At 50.2% G+C, this 22,519-nt stretch overlaps 1 protein-coding gene and 1 long non-coding RNA gene across 2 annotated transcripts in view; both read left to right on the top strand.

Moving 5' to 3' along the window:
• LOC100466237 (BPI fold-containing family B member 4) overlaps positions 1-8,150 on the top strand; it is a 45,862-nt gene extending 37,712 nt beyond the window's left edge. Inside the window, exons 23-26 of the mRNA XM_002918267.3 lie at positions 184-226; positions 1,926-1,989; positions 4,059-4,135; positions 7,773-8,150. Of these exons, the coding sequence (XP_002918313.2) occupies positions 184-226; positions 1,926-1,989; positions 4,059-4,135; positions 7,773-7,796 (208 nt within the window). The 3' untranslated portion in view covers positions 7,797-8,150. The remainder of the gene's footprint in view (positions 1-183; positions 227-1,925; positions 1,990-4,058; positions 4,136-7,772) is intronic.
• A 7,075-nt stretch (positions 8,151-15,225) lies between these two features.
• LOC117795638 lies at positions 15,226-19,509 on the top strand. The gene is made up of 3 exons (XR_004619712.1): positions 15,226-15,764; positions 18,450-18,552; positions 19,487-19,509. It is a non-coding gene; the product is annotated as an uncharacterized LOC117795638 (long non-coding RNA).
• Positions 19,510-22,519: the final 3,010 nt, after the last annotated feature.

The raw sequence follows: 22,519 nt of genomic DNA, 5'->3' as shown, positions 1-22,519 counted from the left end.
GTTCTAGTACAAAGTTGGGGTTCACTACGTGGAGCTCAACGTTGCTCTTACTAACTGCCCCCGGGGTCAAGCGAGGTCTTGTGAGGATGTCGGTGGGGGGGCTTCTGAGAGTTTATGGAAATACAGCCCCTTATGACCCTCCAGCAGTCACTACGTCTAACGGGCGGCTCGCTTTCTCGGCAGGACTCACCTCAACCTCAGAACCTCAAACGTAGGCAACTTTGACGTAAGTACCGCGCTCAGGCGCTCGGGCAGGGTCTCCTGGGAGCGGCGCCCCGTGTGGCAGGCTGGGGCCCAGGCAGCTGGGGATGCGAAGCCTTGGCATCATCTCTGTCAGGCCTCCTTTACAGGTGGGCAAACGGAGGCCCACAAAGCCAGGGAGGGCCGGGGCACAGACCCCCGCTCCAGCCCTGCCTGTGCGGCCGTCCCGTTTGAACCGACCACTCCCAGGGAGGCAGCGTAGCCCAGATCCTTCCGCCCCACGGTGGCGGTAGGGCAGCCATGTCCTGCAGGACCCCTGCCTTTCTGGGTCGGGTGGGGGCGGTTGGCTTTGCCGCTGACTCCCGTGTGACCTTGAGCAACACCACCCCACTCTGAGCCTCAGCAAACAGGTTTGGGTTAATTTCCAGCCACCATTTTACCAAAACGCTCTGGAACTCTGCCTTTCTAACCTGCGATGCTCAGGTTCTAGGGTTTGGTCCTGTTTCCTCATTTTTTTGTTTATTCTTGGGTCCCCCACACCACCACTCTCCAGAAATGCCCTTTTCTTTTACAAATTGACAACTGAGCAGAGGCCTGATTTTCAGAACGAGCTGGGATGAGATGTCCGCACATGCGCAGACACTCAAATACCCACCGTGTTGCCTCTTCCTGAGTTTTTGCAACCGCAGCCCCTACAACCCATGGAGTTGGTGTCACCAGCTTCATTTCATAGATGGAGAAACCGGGGCCTGGGGCTGGGCCGTGACATGCCTCACAGCTGGTTGGGGCATGGCTGGGACCGGAGCTGGCATCTTCGGGCTCCAAGCAGAAGCAGCAGCTCACTCGGTGTGAAATGAGCGAATAGTTCTGGGACAACAGAGACCAGCACTAGGCACCAAATTAAGATTTTTTTTTAAACAATTTTCTCTCAATCCTCACAACAAACTTATGATTTGGGTACACTTATTAGCCCATTTTCCACATAAGGAAATGCCAAATGCAGAGACGTTGGGCAACGTGTCCAAGGTCACGGCGCTGGGATAAAAGTCCCATGCCCTTGCCACGGTCCTACCACGTGGCTCCGCACCAAGCCACGTACTTTACCTAGAGGAGCTTACATTTGGCTTTTACAACCACTGTATGAGGGAAAGGTTATTCACTCCTATTTTCAGATGTGGAAACCAAGGCTTAGAGAAGTTCAGGGCGCACGCACATGTGAGAAGTTTCAAGGCCGGGCATTTCACCTGATCGGCCTGTAACCCTCACTGCCTCTTTGCAAGTGGGGCTTGCTGACCCATTTTACAGATGAGGAAGCTGAGGGTCCAAGAGGTGAGGGAGATTTCCCGGAGGCCCACAGAGACTGAGCTGGGATGGGAACCTGGAATGTTGGTGACACAGCCCCAGGGCCTTGCATGACACCCCGGCGGCTTCAAAGCAAGCCACCATAGACTACGGGCCCTAGGTCTCCCCCAGTCCCTGCCTTACCGTGAGCCTTGGACCAGCGCTGGCCTAGCTCTGGGCCTCAGTCTCCCTAACTGCACAGACAGCAGGCGGACAGATGTGCCCTGCGGCTGTCCAGCTTGGTGGTTCTGGAGTCACGGAAGCTTCCAGATTCTCCCAGAACGGCTCTGTACCTTCCCAAGGGCCACAGGGCGGGGCCTCAAGGAGCCCTTGGGGATCCAAGTGAACCCCTGCCGGGGTTGAGTTCTCTTTCTTCCCTGCAGGTTGGTCTCTTGGAGGTGCTGGTTGGGAAGATCTTTGACCTGGCATTTCTGCCCGCCATGAACGGTGAGAGCTACGCCCAGGCCTCCGCAGGGCTGTGTGGCTTGGGGCCTGGTAGCTGCTGGTTTGTCGGGCATAATATTTGACACATAGCCATTCTGCCTCAACAGGATTTCTGAGAAATTCATTCTAAGCTTATTTATTTAATCCTCTGACTGCAAATGTTGCCGCAAAGGTCAACTTCCTTATTTGCTGTTCTGCTGTGTTCTTCTCTTTCTCCTTCTTCCTCTCCTCCTCCTCCTCCTTCTTCCTTCTTCCTTATTTGGCTGATTGTTGGGTTTTTTTTCTGATTATCTATGTAAAATTCTGATTACAGGTGAAAATTACATATGTGTAAGTTTTAGAAAGTCCAGAACAGTTTAAAAAGTAACTTCTCACCTCCCAGAGGCCATTAATCTCAACACCTGGTTATAGTTCCTTCTAAACTCTTTTTTCTCCATTCAAAAAAAAAAAGTCCAAGATATTTCCTGATTTTTTTGTGTGTTTACTTTTAGCTGTGGTAAAATACACATAATACGAAATCATTTTTAGGTGCAAATTTAGTACTGTTAGGGTTATTCATGTTGTTATGGTCCCGATTGATTTTTAATCATGTATTTAATTTTACTTACGCAGGGACTATGTGAATACCTTATTGTTGCAAGAGCTCAGTCAGTACCCATAAAGCTAAAGGTGCTCTTAGGATCTCCCGGCCTCCCAACCCAGAATCCGCCCCTAGGCAGCCTCGTTACCAGTGAGAGGGTTTTCTCGCTTCACAGAATGAAGGGAGAAGGGACGGAGCCTGATTCCTCCTCTCTGTGCTGCCTCGGGGATGGTATCAGGAAGTTATTTGAACTGTGGGGCCACTGGAGGCTGGGAGAGCTGAACCCCTTGTAACTGGAAACCTCGTCCCAAGGCCTCCGCCACTTCCCCTTCGTGGAGGAGAGGATGGAGAGGGGCTGCTATCAGCTCCACCAGCGGGGTTCATTTGGGGGAGCGCCCCATGTCCAACAGACCTTTATCCTGGAACCTGTCACCAGAGGAGGCCGAATCGAAATCACAGGAAGGCCCTGGTCCCCAAGGCCGTGCACGTTCCCTGGCGGGAGACGATCATGTCAGGAGCGAGGCTGGGCTGGGCTGACCTTTGAGGCAAGAGGTGGAGACTCTCGCCCGGTCTTGGTCACTAAGAGGTGGTGTGAACGTGGCAGCAAGTACCTCCAGCTCACTGTCATGCAGTTTACCATTCTCAAAAGTGAGAGACTGGATTAGGACCATGATTCTCAAAGTGGGTTCCATGAAAAATTAGTCTTACAGGATAGTCTTAAGAAGAGGGTTCCATGGCCAAGCGAGTTTGGGAAATTTGGAATGTCCTGCCCGGAGGTAGATTCGCCATGTGCTTAGCTCTCTGAAAAGTCCTGCTGGAGATGGAAAATCTGTTTAACGTCACTTAATCCAGTTCCCCCACCGACCCTTTCACCCATCCATTCCTTCCTCCCTCCCTTCAAAGGACACAGCCCTTGCCTGCAAAAAACTCATAGTCTGGGGGCCCCTGGGTGTCTCAGTCGTTGGGTGCCTGCCTTCGGCTCAGGGCATGATCCCGGGGTTCTGGGATCGAGCCCCACATCGGGCTCCTCCACTGGGAGCCTGCTTCTTCCTCTCCCACTCCCCCTGTTGTGTTCCCTCTCTCGCTCGCTGTCTCTCTCTCTCTGTCAAATGAATAAATAAAAATTAAAAAAAAAAAAACCTCATAGTCTGGGTAGAGGCGACAGATGGGGAAACAGAGAATTCACATTCTGTGATTTCTGTCATGGTGGGGGCGGTTCAAGGGAGCAGCAGGAGCCCAAGGTTGCTTGGTCTGGGCTGGGGGAAGCTTCACAGAAGAGGTGACATCCAAACAAAGTCTCGGGGGAGGCTCAGAACCCGGCAGGCAGGCAAGGGTGAGGGCGTGTGTCCCGGGCAGGAGCACCTGCTAGGACAAAGGCCTAGAGATGGAAAAGAAACGGCTGTTCTTGAAAATCCTGGCGGCTTCCTGTAAGGCTGACACCTCTTAGCCACGCTGACTCAGTCTGACCATTTGGTGTTGTTTCTTCTCACAGCCGTGCTGGGCTCTGGCGTCCCTCTCCCCAAAATCCTCAACATCGACTTCAACAATGCAGACATCGACGTGTTGGAGGTAAGGGGAGAGGAACTCTGTTCTGCCCTCTACTCCATGCCCAGGAGTTGGGAGGAGGAAGAGAAGGGAGGGGAAGGGTGAGGCAATGGAGGCCTCTTCCTTCAAAGGATGGGGCTGAGGGAACAGGAAACAAAGCTGAAGAACCCTTCAAGGAAGCTCTCCCCACCCACCAACTCATTTCACCCCCAGGGCAGAGGTCATTGCCCCCATCTTGCAGATGGGAATACTGAGGCTCAGAGCAGTAAGGGGCTCGCCCACAGTGGAAGTGCAATGTAGTTCACTGGAAAAACTTTTATTGAGCACCTGTTGAGTGCCAGACACTGTGCACGGGGGTGGGAATACAGCAGTGAACAAAACGGACAATCCTGGCCCCCGCAAAGCTCTCCCAGCCAGGGGGAAGACGGGCCTTTGGCTAGACATCCCTGAAATAATTGCTAATTATAATCATGGCAGGTGCCTTGAAATTCAAATGCAGGCGGTCTTTTTGCGAAGATAAAAGCCACATATGCTTGTTATCTGAAATTTGGAAAATACAGAAAAGATTAAACAAACACATTTATCCTCTTAGATACACTTGCAACCTAGAAATGACCACTTCAAACATTTTGCTGGTTTTCGTTCCAGTCTTTCTGGAGTATTATTTTTCAACATGACTTTGCTCAGGAGGGCACTAGCATTGAAGAAGGAGGCCTGGGTTCCAATCCTGATTCTGCCAGTATCCAGCTGGGTGACCTTGGGCAAACCACTTCATGTCTCTGAGGCTCTGTTTTTGTCTCTGTAAAAGGGGCAAATCATAGCACCTTCTCATAGGGTTGCTTTTAGAATAAGGTGGTATTCTATGTGTAAAGTGCCTTATACAGCCCCAGGCACATAGTAAGCATTCTAGAAGCGTCCGTCATTACCAGTGTCTTCATTTTAATAAAGGATGCTGCAGTGAACATCCTGGTTCACAAAACTGTTTCTGGAGTCAGGATTCAGCATGTTCCCTAGAACACACTCCCAGAGAGAGAAAGAATGGGCCTTTGCCCCAGAATGACAATTGCCTTTGCTAAAGGCGGCCCCATCCGCACGGCCTCCAGCAAAATACAGAGAGCCCGGCTCCTCACACAGCTGCCAGGCTTGAGTCTCAGCCCGGGGTGGCCCCCCACCACCTCAGGGGAGCAGGGAGGGGAGGTGGGCAGTGACCTTGGGGGGGCAGAGTGGGCCGGGGTCAGATGCAGGCTCTGGGATAGTCCTCTGGGAGAGTCCCTGGTCCCATCTCTTGAGCTCCTGCAGGACCTCAGCACTGCTCTGAGCCTCAGTCTCCTCGTCTGAAAATGGGGACCAATAATGCCCACTCGTGGACTTTGTGATGAGAAATTAAATGAGATACAGCATTTTAATGCTGTTATTCCCTTGATGCTGCCATTCACACTAATACTGTTACTCAAGGGGGTCAGGGGCTAGGGATGGGATCGGCACAAATTTACCACCCCCCCCCACCATCATCCCATCTCCTGAGCATGCACTGTGCCCCATGCACTGTTTTATGTGCATTTGGGCCTCAGCACGACCCTGGTGCTGCTTGCCCGCACATCACAGATGAAGGACCTAAGGATCAGACAGGGTAGGCCACTTGCCCAAGGTCACCCAGCTAGTGAGAAGTAGGTTTTGTACTGGAATAATGGACTCAGTTCCTACCAGTGGATCTCGATTGGGGCTGTATTGCAAGCCTCCTCCCCAACCTAAGGGCCTTTTTTAAATTAGTGGGGATGATTTTTTTCTTTCCTGAATAATCATGCTTGAGTATTTCACATCAAAATACATATTATTGCATTATAAATGACTTATTTTTAGTTCTTTACATTCGAGCAAGGGATATCAGTAGATGGTATAGATTCTGAATTTCATTTCAAAATAATAAAGGAGAGAGCACAAATACCAGTGATAAAATGTAAACTGGGGTGTTGGGTCTAAAAGGTGCAGAACCACTGATTTAAAGAGAGACCCAGCTTTGGGGCGCCTGGCTGGCTCAGTGGGTAGAGCATGTGACTTCTGATCTCGGGGTCGTGAGTCTGAGCCCTGCACTGGCTGTAGAGATTACTTAAATAAATAAACTTAAAAAACAATAAAGACCCAGCCCAGTCTTGGTCTTGTACAACCTCTGTAAATGGTAGCTACTTTCTTATCCTCCTCCTTTTTAAAGATGCATTTTAGAGAGAGCGCCTAGAAGTGGGGGGAGGGGCAGAGGGAGAGAGAGTCTCAAGCAGGCTCCCCGCTGAGCACGGAGCTTGACACAGGGCTCATCTCATGACCCTGAGATCATGACCTGAGCCGAAACCAAGCTTCAGGTGCTCAACCAACCAAGCCACCCAGGGCCCTTCTCCTTCTTTTCTCCTTCTCCTCTCCCGCCCCTCCTCCTCTTCTCCTCCTTCTTTTTATTACATGGTTCTAGCCATTTATTTTAACTTTTCATTTTAAAACAATTTTAGACTTCCAGAAGAATTACAAAAATAGTACAGAGAGTACGAGAATACTCTTCCCTCAGTTTCCCCTAATGTTGGCATCTTGTATAACCAGAGTATAATGATCAAAACCAGGAAGTCCACATTGATAGGAAACTATTAACTCATCTAAAGACCTTCCTCAACGGCTTCCCCACTGCCGTGCTTTGTCTGATTCAGGGTCCAGGATCCCACTTTGCACTTGGCTGTCAGTCCAAATCTGTGACGGTGTCCTCCAACGTGTGACGGTTCCTAAATTCTCCTTGTGTTTTATGACCTTGATGTTTCTGATGAGTCTGACCTGTTGTGTGGGATGTCCTACAATTTGGATTTGACCGATGTTTCCTCACAATGAGATTGAGGTTACGTATTTTCGGCAAGAACGCCCCTGGGGTGATGCTGTGCCCTTCTCAGGGCACCGTATCGGGGTATGCGATGTCAATGTCTTCTTCCTGGGGATATTGACTCTGATCACGTGGTTAAGGTGGTCCCGGCCAGGTTCCCCACTATTGTTAAGTTACCATTTTTTCTGTTGTAACTAATAAATATCTCACGAGGAGATACTTGGAGACGACCACAGAAATATCCTCTTTCTCATCACACTTTCTCCCCCTCATTTTGGCATTCTTTATTGGTTCTTGTCTGCATGAGTTATTACTGTGGCATTTGCCTCATGGAGACTCTCCATTTCGATTGTTCCTTCCATTTATTTGTTGAAATTTTGCTACAAGGAAGAGCCATCCCTTCTCCCCCATTAATTTATTTACCCGATTACCTATATCAGTACAGATGTATGGGTACTTACTTTGTTCTATGGGTTTAATCTATTATTTACTTTTTTGTAGATATTTTGAGTTAGGAAAATTGGATTTTGGAAGAATATGGACAGAGGCTCAAGCTTGCTTCTCTTGTTTGGGAAAAGAAGGAGATGAGGGGCAGGAAGGGAAGTGTCTTGCCCAAGGTCACCTGTACAGGGCAAGCTAATGACATGGCCAGGGTGCTTGACAGGTTCCTTTAATCCCAATAAACCCCCACTGTTCGCAGTTGCTCCTTCCCAGAAATGTGCCTTGCCCAGTCCCCAGGCAGGTGACCGCTGAGGCTGTAAGCAGAAGCCATCTCCTCCACTAACTGTGTTCTCTGTTCTGACCTCCAAGGACCTTCTGGTGCTGAGTGCCTGAAGGACACAGGCAGAGACGCTGCTGCAGCCCTGGGAGAAGCCAGAGCTCGCCCTTCTGGAAAGGCTCTGCTAACAGTCTCCAGCCCTGAGTCCCTGAAGGGGGCCTGCCCCCTACGACAGGTTCCCGCCCAGCTTCCCAACCCTCTTCCTACCTGTCCCCCTCCCCCCGAGAAAGGAAACAGCCAGAGACTCTTTTGGCAAAGAATCCCATCCACAGTCAGTCCTACGGTCCATCTCCGCATTGGGAAGCAGGTCACCTGGAGGACAGAGGCCTCTTAGACTCCATGCCAGACTCCATGCTGCACACTTTACACTTTCAATAAAAGAGTCCAATTTCCCTGCAGTTGGAGCAAGTCTCCACAAAGGACCCTCCCTCAGGGTCTGGGTGTTTCTTCCCTCCATGGCTGCGCCGGGGGCACCTGGCACTTGCCTCCCTCACCTACGAGCTAACCAAGGATGGTTCAGTTCATGACCGAAATACATCAGACACTATGAGGACACTAGAGATGGGGGGGGGGGGGATTTAACTCGGTTCTCACTGATTCTCAATGATTCAACTTTTCACTTTGCCGCAATTCTGGAGTAGAGTCGGCGTCTGCAATTCAATGATCCATCCCTAAAAGCCCCAGTGTGTGGTTCTGGGCACCTGGCAGGTGCTCAAGAAATGCAAGCCTCCGCCCTCTTGCAGATCATTACGGATAGCCTTTTTTATTTTGGAGATGGGGAAACTGAGGCCCAGGGAGGCAAAGAGACTAGCCCAGAGCCACATGCCAGAGTATAAGAGGGTCAGGACCAAGTCTCCCGAGTTCACATCAAGTTCTTTCCACTCCATCACTGTGAAAATCACTGTCTCAAACCCCGACGAACACAGAATCCCCAGAGCAGCATGTAAAAATGCGGGTCACCAGGGCTGCCACTCCTTGGAGCTGCTGACTCAGTAACTTCAAGACGGGGAACTAGAATCAGAGTTTAACAAGCTCCATGGGCAGACTGGGGGAAAGACCCGGAGAAATACTGTTTGAGTCGACTCCCTTAATTGTGCAATCGGGGAAACTGAGGCTGGGAGAGAGCAAGGGGCACATAGCAAGTGGGTGACAGAGTGGATTTCAGGACCCAGGTATTTGATGCCCAGCCCTGAACCCAGCTGGGCCCGACTTACTTGAGGGCATTTCGAGTGATCCCCTAAACCCCATGAGTCTGCCCCTCTTCCCTGCATAGAGGTGACTGTGACAGAGTGTCCGCTCAACTGTCACCTTCTCACCCCAGTCACTTTCCAGGCAAGAGGTGACTCGGAAAAGGGCAAATGCAGAAACTGGCATGGCCTGAGCTTGTTAAAAACAAGTCAGGCAGTTGCCCTAGGGGATGTAGGGCTCAGCTCTAAGGAGCCTTTGTTCTCAGTGCTGAGCTGACCTTCCCTACCCCTGCCGGCACCATTCACCTACCCCCCTGGGGAATTCTGCATCTCCCCCACCCAGTCTGGCAGGCTGCACCCTCAGAGCTCTCTCTGTCCTCCCTCTACCCGCCCTCCTCCCTCCTCCCAGACTTGCCACAGTCCCCCTTTCCAAATCGCCCAGATCATTCAAACTGCTTATTGTTCCTGTCCTGGTTCAGGACCTCGTTTCCTGGTTTCTGCGCCAGAAAAGTGTCCCGGCTCCTGTCCTTGCCCAGATCTACCCTAGTGTGGGCCACACTTTTGATTCTTCATCTAACAATCATTCACTGAGCAACTACTATGTTCCGGAATGCAGAATGAGTAAGACAGCCTCCCCTCCCTACTGTCCTTTGAATTTCTGTACTGTTGGGGGGGGCCAGGTTTGAGCTTGGAAATCTTTGCCAGGGCTGCGAGTGCTGGGACCTCAGCCCCTATACAGCCTCTAAATGCTGGGGTCCTATCCTCTCCCCACGGCACTGCTAGAGAGCCAGGTGCCGGCCCCAGGGCCCCTTCCCAGACTTGGGCAGACCCTCTCCAACTACAGTTACAAAGCATGCTGTCATTATGATTTCATTTGCCCCTCATCCGAGGGCTTTGAGGCAAAGCGGGGATTGGGATTCCCATTTCACGGATGGGGGACTAAGGCATGGGAGCCGTGTGGCTTACCAAGGCCACCTGCTGAGGAAAAGGCAGGGTTCAGTGACAGCCCAGGTCTCTTTGCATCACCTACAAGGCTCCTCGCCCTCGTCCTAACAACAACTGTGGCTCAGGCTTACTTGGAGCCTGGCATCACGATGAGCCCTTGGCAGGCGATTCACGCAGCCATCACAATAGCCCTTCACAGTGGGGACAAGCCGTGACTCCACCTGACAGATGAGGACACGGAGACTCAGAGACGTAGCTTGAGGTTACCCGTGCGTGAAGAGCAGAGCGAAGATTCAACCACAGTTTTTCCTGATTTCAGAGTATGTGCTTCCAACCTAAGCCACAGGGATTATGGGGTGACATTTAAACCCAGCCAAACATGGGGTCATGCAAAGTGCCTAGAGGAGGGGGGTGTGAGGGTGGGAATCAACAGCCCACATCCTACCAGAGTGTTAAACTGAGCTCTTTGACCAAATGAGAGTTTCCAGGCAGCCTGGTAGAAAACCAGCTTTTGGGGGGGGGAAGCTTGGGCTGCAGGAGGGTGGGCTTCAGAAGCCCTGCCCCTCCAGCCCCTCTCACCCCAAGATAGTGGTAACAATAGTGATAAATGGCACTATTTTCGCAAAAGCAGTGAAGATTCTTTGAGCACTTGCCACGTGTGTGCTGCCATATGGCCAAACCATTATTTCCTTATTCTTGCTTCCATTTACTGTATGAGTAAAGTGAGGCTTAGTTGAGTTAGTTAACCAGTATGAGAACACACTGGTAATGAATGGAATATTCAGGAGTTAAGCCCAGTGCCCACTGATGCACTTCAACACCATGTCCGGTGGGATGGAGCAGGGACACAAGAAAACTTTCCACGGGTTCATCTGTAGGACTCTTTACGGTGACTTCGTTTCCTCATTTCCTGATTCCCGGTGTTTCTGTGTTTTCTGTTCCAAGAACCTTCTGTCTCAAGAGTGGCTTCTCTCACAAAGCTTCCAACCTTCCCTTTACAAACATTCCTTCTCCTTCTTTATGAAAGATATCTGCCTGTCTGTCCCCAGTCACTACTCAAGGGCATCGACTAGGAGCTTCGCGGCCAGGGCTCTGGACAAAGGGGCTGTGATGATCCCCCGATGTCTGGGAAGCCGGCCAGGTGGTTTTCAGTTTGCTCTCAACAAAAGAGTGTTATTACTGCTACCAATCTTAATCTACTTAGAGTTATTGAGAAACAATCTTTGATCACACACCATCTCATGATTTTTGGCATAAATGTTGGAAGCAGTTCCAAGAATTGAGCAACACTGCCTTAATAAAAACTGCCCATGTCCACCCATTTGTCAAACAAATAAACAGCAACAATTTTTGTAGCTCTTGGTTCTCTAAAATTGAAAATTAGGTCTCTGCTGGGTTGTTGAAACCTGCCTCCTTCTTAGCAGTAACTAAATTAATTTGCAGATAAAAGAACAAATTGAGAAAAAGCTCTGTTCATTGTCTTAAAAATCCATTTCCAAATCAATATTACTTTGTGTATAATTATTATGAGTTTAATAGACTCTACCTGAATAGTTGGAATGATAACAATGTAAAAGATTATTTTAAATACTTAGTGCCTTATGGTAAAAAAATTTTGAAAAACTTTTAATCAAGATACATATTTTTGATGCAAAGAAGTGTAATTCCCTCTTTGCCTGAAACCCTAACCCCTGTTCTTTTCCCACTTGCTAGCTTTGCAACAGCTTTGTTGACCTCCTAACTATTCCTCGAACACACTAGCACTTTCACACCCCAGGGCCTTTGCACATGCTGTCCCTTCTGCTCAGATCACTCATCCCCTAGATACAATTACAGCCTCCTTTCTCACCTCTTGCAGTCTTTGCTCTAAGTCACTTTCTCAGTGAGGCTTTTTCTGTCCTCTGTATCAAAAATGTGTCCATCTTCCTCTCAACCCTTCACACTCCCTCGCCTTACCTTTTTCCCTCTTAGCATCAATCTCCTTATAAGGGCACCAGTCAGCTTGGATTAGGGCTGACCCTCATGACCCCATTTTAACTTAACTATCTCTTTAAAAGCTCTCTCTCCAAATGCAGTCACATTCTGAAGTACTGGGAGTTGGGATTCAACATATCAGTTTGGGAGGTGGACACAAGCCAGCCCACAACACACGGGAAGCTTCTCTTCATACTAATTCCTCCGTCTCTATGCTTATGATTTATGTGCTTAATGTATGCGTGTTCTGCTTCCATAAAGAGGATGTGAGAGGCACATGGTTTTTTTTTAAAAAATTCTGTTAGTATAAACATAAAGACTGACTAAAAATCATAGTGTGTCTTACAAGGTTCTGGGGTGACACCCCACATAAAACTCCAAGGCTGTGAACAGACAGAGAAAGGGACAGCCCACCAGGTTCCACTTCCAGACTCTGGGGAAGAGCCGGCTGCGCGCTGGGGGTGAAGCTGGCCAGGTTGGTTTGCCCCATCCTCAGCAGATAAGCCTCCACCAGCCCCCTCAGATGGGGGTCTCTGGACCCTTATATGCCTATTTTACAGATGCTACAAACTCAGGCCTCAAGAGAAGGACTTACCCAAGGGCCACCCTGGCTCTTTGGCTCTGAGAGCCCTTAGTCCTGACTGAGCCTGGCCACGCTGTCCTGTCCCTCAGGCCTGGCATTGTCCCGCCATTATCTTCCTCCCGCTGAGTGAGGTGTGAAATGGGCAAAGGGCCTGCAGGCAGGGTGGGAGGCCAGCCAGCTCTTGCCAGGCAGCCTGCCTAGTCCAGGCATCCTTTGGCCTGGCTACCTGGTGACTGACTCCAGATTCCCACACCAGTGACCCCCCGAGGGCCCTGGGTACAGCCTGGGTGCCTGGAAGTGGGATTAAGAGAGGCCTGTGGGGATCAGGGGACCTCGGTCTCTTGTGCAGTACTGACTTGCTGTGTGACCTTGCTGAGCCCCTTTGCCTCTCTGGGCCACGGCCTCCTCTCTCTGACATTCCTCACCCCAGGAGGGGCCCAAGAGAAACACGCCAGGACGAGGGCGAGGGAATGGCGACAGCAAGACCCACTCATGGCCCAAACAGGCACCATCTTTTACAGTGTGCAAGTCCCCCTTCCTGACCGGCAGGGAAGCGCTAAGGTCCGTGCTCAGGGGGACTCTGAGACCCAGTAATGAGAAGTGACGTATTCAAGCTTCCACAACTGGCCAACGGCAGAGCTGGGACGCCAGGACTCCAGGTCCAGCCTGGGGGCTCCCGTGCTCCTTTGGTGACCCTTCGCAGGAGGGAGAATTCTGGCATGAGTACTGGCATTTCCAGAGAAATCGTTATACTTCTTTCAATCAGAACCAGGGAATTCTCTCAAATACCGAGATTCCTTAGGAATGTTGACAATTCCTTGGAATTCCCACAGGATTCGTGCAGCTCCCTCAAAGACATTCTACCCAGATAGGACACTCGTATTTCTGAGGAAACACTTTGCTGTCGTTAGAATTCTTCTAGAATAAATAGGGGCGTCTGGTTGACTTCGTCGGTTAAGGGCCTGACTCTTGGTTTCGGCTCAGGTCATGATCTCAGGGTCCGTGCTCAGCACGTAGTCTACTTGTCCCCCTCCCTCTGCTTCTCCCCACGTGTGCTCTCTCTCTGCAATAAATAAATAAAATATTTTTTAAAAATGAATTATTTTAGAATCAAAGTACCTCAGAAATAGATTTCATAAGGAAAAGTAAGCATTCCTCAAGAATTCAAGTCTCCTCTCGGAAATGTGAGCGTTTCCTTGTGAGTTTTGAGATTCTGACACCCACAGGAGGACTGACAGTCTTCCCCACGTCAGTGATTCTCCCCAAGAAAACTGAGACGGCACAGGGAGTTGCCTTAAAAGAGGAGGTAACTTCTGGAGCTCTTAGGACGCCTCAGGGAGTCAGGTGAAAGCTCTGGCTGCCTCCCAGAACTTTGCAGATGGGCACACAGGGTCCTGCACGCACGCAGAGAGCCCCTCCAGACACACACCCACACACGCAGCCACATGCACGACGCAACACACACAGACACAGACACACTCAGAGACCCACACCGGGATTCCTGGTGGTTTCAGGAAGTGACAGCTCCCCCCTGCCCCAAGTTGTCGGCCCAGATGGCCTCACGGCCTCCTGGTACTCAGGCCTCCTGGGCTGAAAGCCTTTGCCCTGCTCTCCACCCGCCCCCCCCACCCCATTCTGGTATCAGCCAGAAGTGGCCAGTCTACCAAGAGCCCTGCTCAGGTCCCCCAGGTCATTGGCCTGCTCCCTCCACCCACCTGCTACTTAAGCTCCTCTCCACCCCTGGCTCTCACTCCAGGGGCAGGCGGCGGAGACCCGAAGGTCCTAGGTGACGGGAGCCATAACCCAGGTAAGGGCCCCCCATTTCCCTGCTCTCAGAGGCCTGGGGAGCAGTCAGGTGGTGGTGAGAAGGAACTGGAGCCCTTGGTTCTGGCCCTAGCTCTGACCCTGACCTGCCAGGTGACCCTGAGGCCTCAGTTTCCAGATCAGCAAAATGGGGACCCTCCACCTTTGGTATGTGATGTCTGTCAAACAGCCTATGGGAAATCCAAAGCTCACTCGTCCAAAGGCCAAAAACATGTTGGCTTAGGGACATGCCGTGTTGACTGCTCATTTGTGGTAAATATTAAGGATTCAGAACACTCCCCACCCAGGAGGACGGGGACACAGAAATGATGCGAGATGAGTGCTGAGCTCAGGGCCTGGCATCTGAAGCCACTGGCCCGTTGCAGTTGCTATCATGGTCATTGTTCTGGGAGCCCACTGTTAGCGCCAAAGAGAACAGGTGCTCCGCGTCGGGGACTGTTCTGGCTGTCCCCACCATGGGCCCCAGGTGAGAAGGGGGTGGGGCCGCTGTCCCGGGCCTGAGCTCCTGCAGGGGCTCCGAGTCAGTGGTGGGCTGAGGACTGTTAGCTGGGTGTCTGCGAACAACCATCATAACTGTAGTTGGTCCATTTCTCTGTCCAATTGATGGGACATGATTCCCGCCTCTGTCATCTGCAGAGCGCTGAGGGGACTCCCAGGGCCCCACTGACTGTGGGACACCACTCCTTTGCATGTACAACTAAGAAAGCAGACATGCTGTAAAGTAAGCACATTGATTGCAAAATGCCTCCCAATTTTGGAGACGGTCATGGGAGAAAAAATCTGCCTCAGAGCCCCTGAAATGTGGTAGTAAAACCCACAACGGTCCTAGCCAGGACAAGCTTCTCAGCCCTAGAGGGGGAGGAGTTCCCCTCCAGCCTGCCCACTGTCCTTCTGTCTTTCTTTCTTCCACATGTTTTAAGTTGAGGTTTCAGTCACGTGCAGTAAAGCATTCAGCTTGATGACTTGACTTGTAGACCCGTGTAATCACCACCCCCATCCAGAGACACAGCATTTCTGTCACCCAAAAGGCTCCCTTATGCCCCATCGTGGTCAGACCTGCCGCCCCCCCCCAGAGGGGACTTCTCTTCTGATCGCTATCACCACGTGTGAGTCTTGTCTGGGCTGTTTTTGAGCTCCATGTAAGCAGAATCACACTGGCTTCTTCTGTTTGGCGTAATGCCTGTGAGATCCACTCGCCTGTCTTGCCGTATCTGTCAGCTCTCTCTCCCATTCCCGTTCTTCTCAATCAAACGAGATCCAGTTCAGGAAGCCTGGCTCCTCCTTTCTCCTGCCCTCCCCTCCCGGGTGCATTCAGGCCCCAAACCAGTCCTCCCTGTCCGTGTGTTGGCTGAGCCCACTGCCCCTCACCCAGGCTGCAGAGTGACCCTGGGAGGTCCTGCTGGTGACTGCATGTCTCAGCCTCCTGGTCAACCTGAGGACTGGAGGACCGCCGCAGGCCATTCTTTCCAGCATTTCTCACTCATGTTGAGGCCTTCGTGAGCATCCATCAGGTGAGAACCCTGACCCAACATTCTGTATCTGCCACCTCGTACCCAGGGCAGGTGAGGTCTGCCCTACCCTGGTGACCTCCAAACGCAACCTCCTTGCATCGGTTTTCCCTCCATCCAGCTCAGTTAGCTGTGCTTTTGGGCTTGAGTTCTCAAACTGGCAGTCTCAGGGATGGATCCACAGGGTGTGTGTGTGTGTGTGTTCTTTCCAGAAAGTATACATGAATAATTTTTACAATCTGACTTAGCTGCCAGTATCTTAACATCGAGAGCTTCCATTCACCCTCTTGACAAATTGTTCGGTGTGTCTATGATGAGCCAGGTCCTACGGTGGAAGCTGGGAATACAGCAGTGAGCAAAGCAAGGACCTTGACAAAAAGGACCTTACCTTTTACAGGCACTTACATAAGAATTAAAAAAAAATCCCTGTTTTGCTTGAAAATTCTAGGTGGTAGCTGGAAGGGGTCCACATTTCCCATGTGGCATCAGTTGGCTGGTGTCTTGTAAGAGCTGCCCATTTTAAAAGGCACTTGCCCTCCAGTGCATGGCAGCCCCCTCCCCGCATTTGAGCTGCTCACCTGGCTCCTGAAGGCATTTGAATTCTTTACCTCCTGGTCTAGACTTCTGGAAGGCAACTACTGTCAATCCTGATCTACAAAAAAGGCTGTTAAGGACCCTTCTCTGCCTTCTTTCCTCCCCACTCTGCTCACATTGTCTCTTCCCCACCTCCAATATGCACAGAAAAAGCCCGGGCCTAGGGTTAGGGGGAGGGGACATTCCTTCCCAGTCTCTACAGCATGAAAAATAAATTCCAGGTGATTCTCAAGAGGCCACTAGCTCTACCAGATTATTAACAAATTACCTTTCCATGGTCACTGCCATCCCAGATTTCTCATGGGCCCAGTGCCATGCCAGGGGCTTTGTGCACATTATCTCATTCCGTCCTCCAACTTCCCTTGCAATGAAAGGTCTGCTCTTCACCCCATTTAACAGCTGGGGAGACTGAAGCTCAAAGAGGCAAAGTCACTCAGCCAAAGTCACCCAACAACTGGATGGTGGAGCTGGAATCGGGAGGCAGATCTTCCTGACCCCATAACCACCTACAAGTCCCCACTCTGATCCACTTCCATCCTTGCCCAAGGGGAGTCCTTGCTGCTTTTCTGTGAAACTGAGGAGGCTGGCCCAGCTCGCCACCCAACCTGCCAGAATCTCATTGCCTCCCCCGTGATGGGACTGAGCTGAAGGAAACTGGTAGAGAAGAATAGTCCCACTATTAATGACTACCGCATACACGTTAGCCCTGTGCTGAGACCTGGGGTATCAGATCAAAGCCTTCCTTCAGGAGGCGACACCCAAGGTGCAGCAGGTTGCTGTAATGGCTGTGATAAGGGATGTCACTGGGCTTCGCTCTTATTGCCATTTCCTTTGCATCTGATTTGGTTATATATTGCTGCATAGCAAACTGCCCCCAACGCTTGGTGGCCTCCATCAGGAATTCAGGAGCAGTTCAGCTGGACAGTTCCAGCCTGGAGTCTCACACGGTTGGAATTGGTTATTAGCTGGGCTTGTAGTCACCTGAAGACTTGTTCATTCACATGTCTGGTGGACGATGTTGGCTCTTAACTGGGTCCTTACCTGGGGCTGTCAGCTGGAGTGCCTACCTGTGGACAGTGTGTGGCCTGGGCTGCCTCCCAACATAGAGACCGAAGTCCAGTCTTAAAGCTGTGTTCTTTTAATGACCTAGCCTCAGAAGTCACATAGCATCACTTCGGTCATGTTGCATTCTTCGGAGCAATCACCAGCTTCCCCCCAACTCGAGGAGAAGGAATACAGACCCTACCCCCTGGCCATGAGGGAAATATCAATAACACTGTATGAAGAACATGTGGGACAGGATGAATACATAGTTGTGGTCATCTGTGGAAAATGCAATCTACCATAGCATCCTCATCCACTAGCCCAAATATTAGAGTGAATTCAGACAAGAACCATCTCTCATAATTCTAGCTATGTCATTACCACTGAGCGACCTTGGGCAAAATCATCTCACTTTCATTTCTTCGTCTGTAACTTGGCGTTAATAGTGCATGCCTCTCAGGGCTGTTAAGAAGGTTGGATGAAGTGAAATGACAAGTGGAAAGCCCCGGGCATGGGGACTGGCACAGAGCAGGCTTCTGTGCTTCAGAAGCAGGAGCTTACTCCTGCTTCAACCATGTCTACCAATGGAAGCATCATAGCATAGTGTACGCTCCGGGGCAGCCTGCCTGGCTCTGAGTTCTAACTGCCACTTCCCAGCTGTCCTCATTTCTCTGCCCATAAAGCAGGCATGATAAAAGCCCTTGTTTCATAAGGTTCTTGTGACGATGGAATGGGGTAGTGCAGACAAAGTGCTTGGCACAATGCCGGGCACATAACACGCTTAGTAAGTGCTAGCCGTTATTAGGACTACGTGTGCAGAGGCTCTTGCTGCACATTTATGAAGCGCTTCTATGTCCATCGTCGTGTTTTCCTCTCAAGAGATGGGGCAAGTAAAAATAGGCCAGTTTTACAGATTAAGAAACTGAGCCTCAGAGAAATGGAGGGGCTTGATTAAGCCACATAGAAAGTGATGGTGAAGATCGGATAAGACACCAGGGCTCCTGGATCCCAGATCAATGTCTCCCTGTTGACTGACTCTTGTCTCCACAGGCACTTGGAGTGAACATGGGGACGTTTTTGTGGGCTCTCCTCCTCCCCTGGTACCTGCTTAGCACAAGCCATGCTCAGTTTGGAGGTTCCAGCTCCCAAACAGGTGAGCTGTCCCATCCTTCCTGGAAGCTCCTTCCAAGAAGATTCCAAAAACAAACTCCTTTCTTCTGGACAAGCTGACACCTGTCACCAAGGCTGACTCATTAGAAGTGCTTAGATATGCAAGTGATATAGGAGACACTTTGCCTTTCCCTGAGGTTCCTAATACTTTTCAGATCCCGCTTGATGTCTAGATCATATGTTTAATACAAACCACATGTCACCTCTCTGCCCTTTGACTGTAGTCTTCCCCTCTATCACTTAGTTCCCAGGCAAATCTTTCCAGCCTTAGTCTCTGATGACCTAAGTCCCATGAGTTTGCAGGTGAGTACTTAGCCAGCTGCTTTGGAACCACATATCATAGACTTACCGCTTCCAATCTTTTGATAAAAGATTTTAGAAACCACTCATATGCCTCAAGTCCAAAGTTTGGTCCATATTTTTCTCTGAGGGTTTCTAATCTGGAACCCCACTCCTGATACCAATTTCTGTCTTAGAGGTTGTTTGGTTGCAAGGGACAGAAACTTTCCCTACAAAGTAGTTAAGTTAAAAAAAATTGATTTATAAAAAGGGGAGAGGTGTTATCTAAGTGATTTCAAAGTTCAGAATTCTCTGGGCCTCCCAGAGCACTAACACGAAGATCCAGGAAGCTGTCAACAACTAAGTGGTTACCCCCACCCCCCATGAAGTTACAGTGCATAACTATATCATCGTTTTCTCTCTCCGCCAAAAGTGGCCCCAATGTGATTACCTTCTGACTTGTCATTGCCTCCTGGATCAAATGCTCAAAAAAATGAAGAGATTGAGTCTCAGTTCCAAATCTCTGAGTGTAATCCTTATCCTGGTTCCTGGGCATGGTCATGGAGCTGAGCTTCTCATTCCTGTGGCTCTAGTGGGAGGGTGGCCTCGGACTCACCTCTGTGTCTTCGTCCCTGCAGGCAGTAGAAGTGGAGGTCTCCTGGGCAGCGGCGGTCTGTTGGGCACAGGCCTTCTTGAGACTGCCCAGATTCTTGGCAATGGTGGCGTGCTTGGCACAGACCTTCTCAATGGCAGCAACCAGCAGGCTCGGACCACCAGCAGTTCTTCAAGTAGCAGAGGAAATGCCCACTTCTATGAACAGAACTCCCCTAAGAATGACCAGTACATTTCTCTGAAGGACCCTGACACTGAAGATGCCACTGAATACAGTGTCCAGCCTGAGAAATCCAGTGTGCTCCCAGCCCTGCCCCTGAAAACCAACCTGATAATCACACGCCCAGTAAGAATAGCTGGGCCAAGTCTTACTCCACCCATGAGAGCCCATGTGGCCAATCAGATCACCGTGGGTTACCCTGGTCAAAGCGAGATGAAAGGTCAAGGCTCTGCTGACAAAAGCGATGTGATTGGCCAAGGATCTTTAGACCACAAAGGAGTGACTCCTCCCAGACAGTTTGGTCAAGAGGGTATGAAAAGCCCTGGCTACTCTGACCATACCTCATTCAGCCCAACCTGACATTACAGGTGTGAGAAGTACTGTCTCAGGTAGTGGTCTTCCTGCAAATGCCTCTCTAGGAAGTGCTGTCATGTCTAGGGCAGCTGCATCTGGTAGTTATGGTCAGTCTGGGCCTGGGTCATCTGGTGGTTTTGGCCAATCTAGGGAAGAGCCAATAAATGGTCAGCTTGGGTCAGGGAAAACTGGTGGTTTTGGTCAGTCTGGGATGGGGTTAAGGAGTGGTCAGTCTGGTGGTAGATCACCTAGTGATTATAGTCAAACTGAGGATTGGCTCTCTGATGGCTCTAGTCAGCTAGGGAGTGGGTCGTCTGGAAGGTTTCATCAGTCTGGAGCAGAGTTAATATATGGTCAGCCTGAGTCTGGGTCATTTGGGGTTTGGGATCGATCTGGAACAGGGTCAATGAGTGGTCTGACTGGGGATAGGTCGTCTAATGGTTATGGTCTATCTGGGGCAGGGGCACTACATGGTCAGTCTGGACCTGGATCATCTGGTGGTTTGGGTCAGTCTGGAGAAGGGTCAATGAGTAGTCCAACTGGGGTTACGTCATCTAGTGGTTATGGTCTGTCTGGGGCAGGATCACTAAATGGTCAATCTGGGCCTGGGTTATCTGGTTGTTATCATCAATCTATAACAGAGTTAATGGATGATCAGCCTGGGTCAGGGAAAACTGGTGTTTCTGGTCAGTCTGGGGTGGGGTTAATGAGTGGTCAGACTGGGGATAGGTCATTTAACAGGGACAGTCATATTGGGGCAGGGTCATCTAGAGGGAATAGTCAATCTGGGGCAAGGTCAATGAATGGTCATCTTGGGCATGAAACATCTGTTGGTGACAGTCAGTTTGGGGCAAGATCACATGGAGGATATGGTCAACTTGGGTATGGTCATTTAGTCATTTTAGTCAGTCTGAGACTAGATCAATGAATGGACTGGATCAACTTAGAGTCGGGTCATCTGGTGTGGGTCAGTCTGGGGCTTGGTCAATGGTCAGCTTGCATCTGATAGTTATATTCAATCAGGGCCTAGGTCATCAGGAGGAAATGTTCAGCTTGGAGAAAGGATAGCTAATCATTATACTCATCCTGGGGCTGCGTCGTCTCTAGATTCTGGTCAACTTGGGGCTGGAGTATCTTTTGGCTATGGTCAGTTTGGAGTTAAGTCACCTAATGGTCATGGTCAGTCTAGAGCTGGACCATCTGGAGGTTATAGTCAATTTGGGGCTGGAGTATCTTTTGGCTATGGCTATTTTGGAGGTAGGACCCATAATGGTTATGGCAAGCCTGAGGCTGTGTCATCTTTAGGTCACAACCAGTTTGTATATGGCACCCCTGGCCCCTCTGATCCCACTATAGAAGCGCAATCTGGAAATCTTGGCCACATGGGAACTCCAGTGAATGGCAGAGCTCCCCAACACAAGAGTCCAGCCAATGGCAGTGTGCTGCCTCCCCTGGTTCATCACAGTCAAGGAAAAGGTATTGAAATGGAATCTGGAGACCTTCTCAGCCAAACAAATGTCCTCAACAAAGATCTCCTGGCTCAGGAAGGGCTGCTGGGAGCCATCATTCTCAACAGCCAGAACCTGGTCCAGGAAAGGGAAATGCTACTTAGGATCCTCCTGGGCAGCAGGACCTTACCTACTGGCAAAGATCACCTCCTGGAGGCAGCTGGGTCCTTGGCTCTGGAAGGCCTGCTCTGCAAGGGTTCTCTTGGGGGCCTCTGTGGCCATGGGAGTCTTGTTGGCATCAACAATGTTCTGAAGAGCACAATTCCTTTTGGGAAACTCAATAGCTGGTGAGTTTGAGTCCTTTAGCAATAAAATAGTTCTCCAAAGCATTGATTAGCGAAGGTTGCAGGTATTTGAAAGATACCACCCTGCACTCTAAGCATCAGAGTTTCACTCACCTACTTGGAAAGCTGACATTGAGAAGACAGCATCAGACACTGCTTCCTCGTCCAAACTGCCAACCCACCACCCAACACTCCCCCATATGGCTTCATCTCTTGGGTTTATGTAAGTTTGTCCAAGCCCCTACTGAATTACAAATAGGACTGGAAAAGGGTACAGAGGAAGCCCTTCCCAGCTGATATCTGAGCTATTATTTAATACCCCAGTGATTAAAAGAGCATCTTTGCTATAAGTTAACACCATAGTTCCTTTGAACTGGGGTGCTTTGAATCTGATGTCTTAATTTTCCTTTAGCATAATAATGAACTGAAAGACATCTCAGTTATTGACTAAGGCTTTCCTTGTCTAGTAGGGATGGGATTCAGAATGGAAACCCAGGTTAAGAAAGGGAGGGCCGAGGATGGAAGAAAGGCCACATTGCAGTTTGGGTGTTGAGTTGAGAAGACTGGGAATTTCTGCTGGTTCAATTTCCCTCATGCTTCTCATTCTGCAGGCTCAAAATCACTGACTTTGACATCGTCCAGGTAGCATGGAAGGTCCATCCTTTCTCTGACCTCCAACTGCTGTTTCAGACC

This window comes from Ailuropoda melanoleuca, chromosome 13, assembly GCF_002007445.2.
Source record: "Ailuropoda melanoleuca isolate Jingjing chromosome 13, ASM200744v2, whole genome shotgun sequence".
Taxonomy (NCBI): Eukaryota; Metazoa; Chordata; class Mammalia; order Carnivora; family Ursidae; genus Ailuropoda; species Ailuropoda melanoleuca.
The sequence above is the reverse complement of the archived record's forward strand: the minus strand, read 5'-3'. Positions and strand labels throughout refer to the sequence as shown.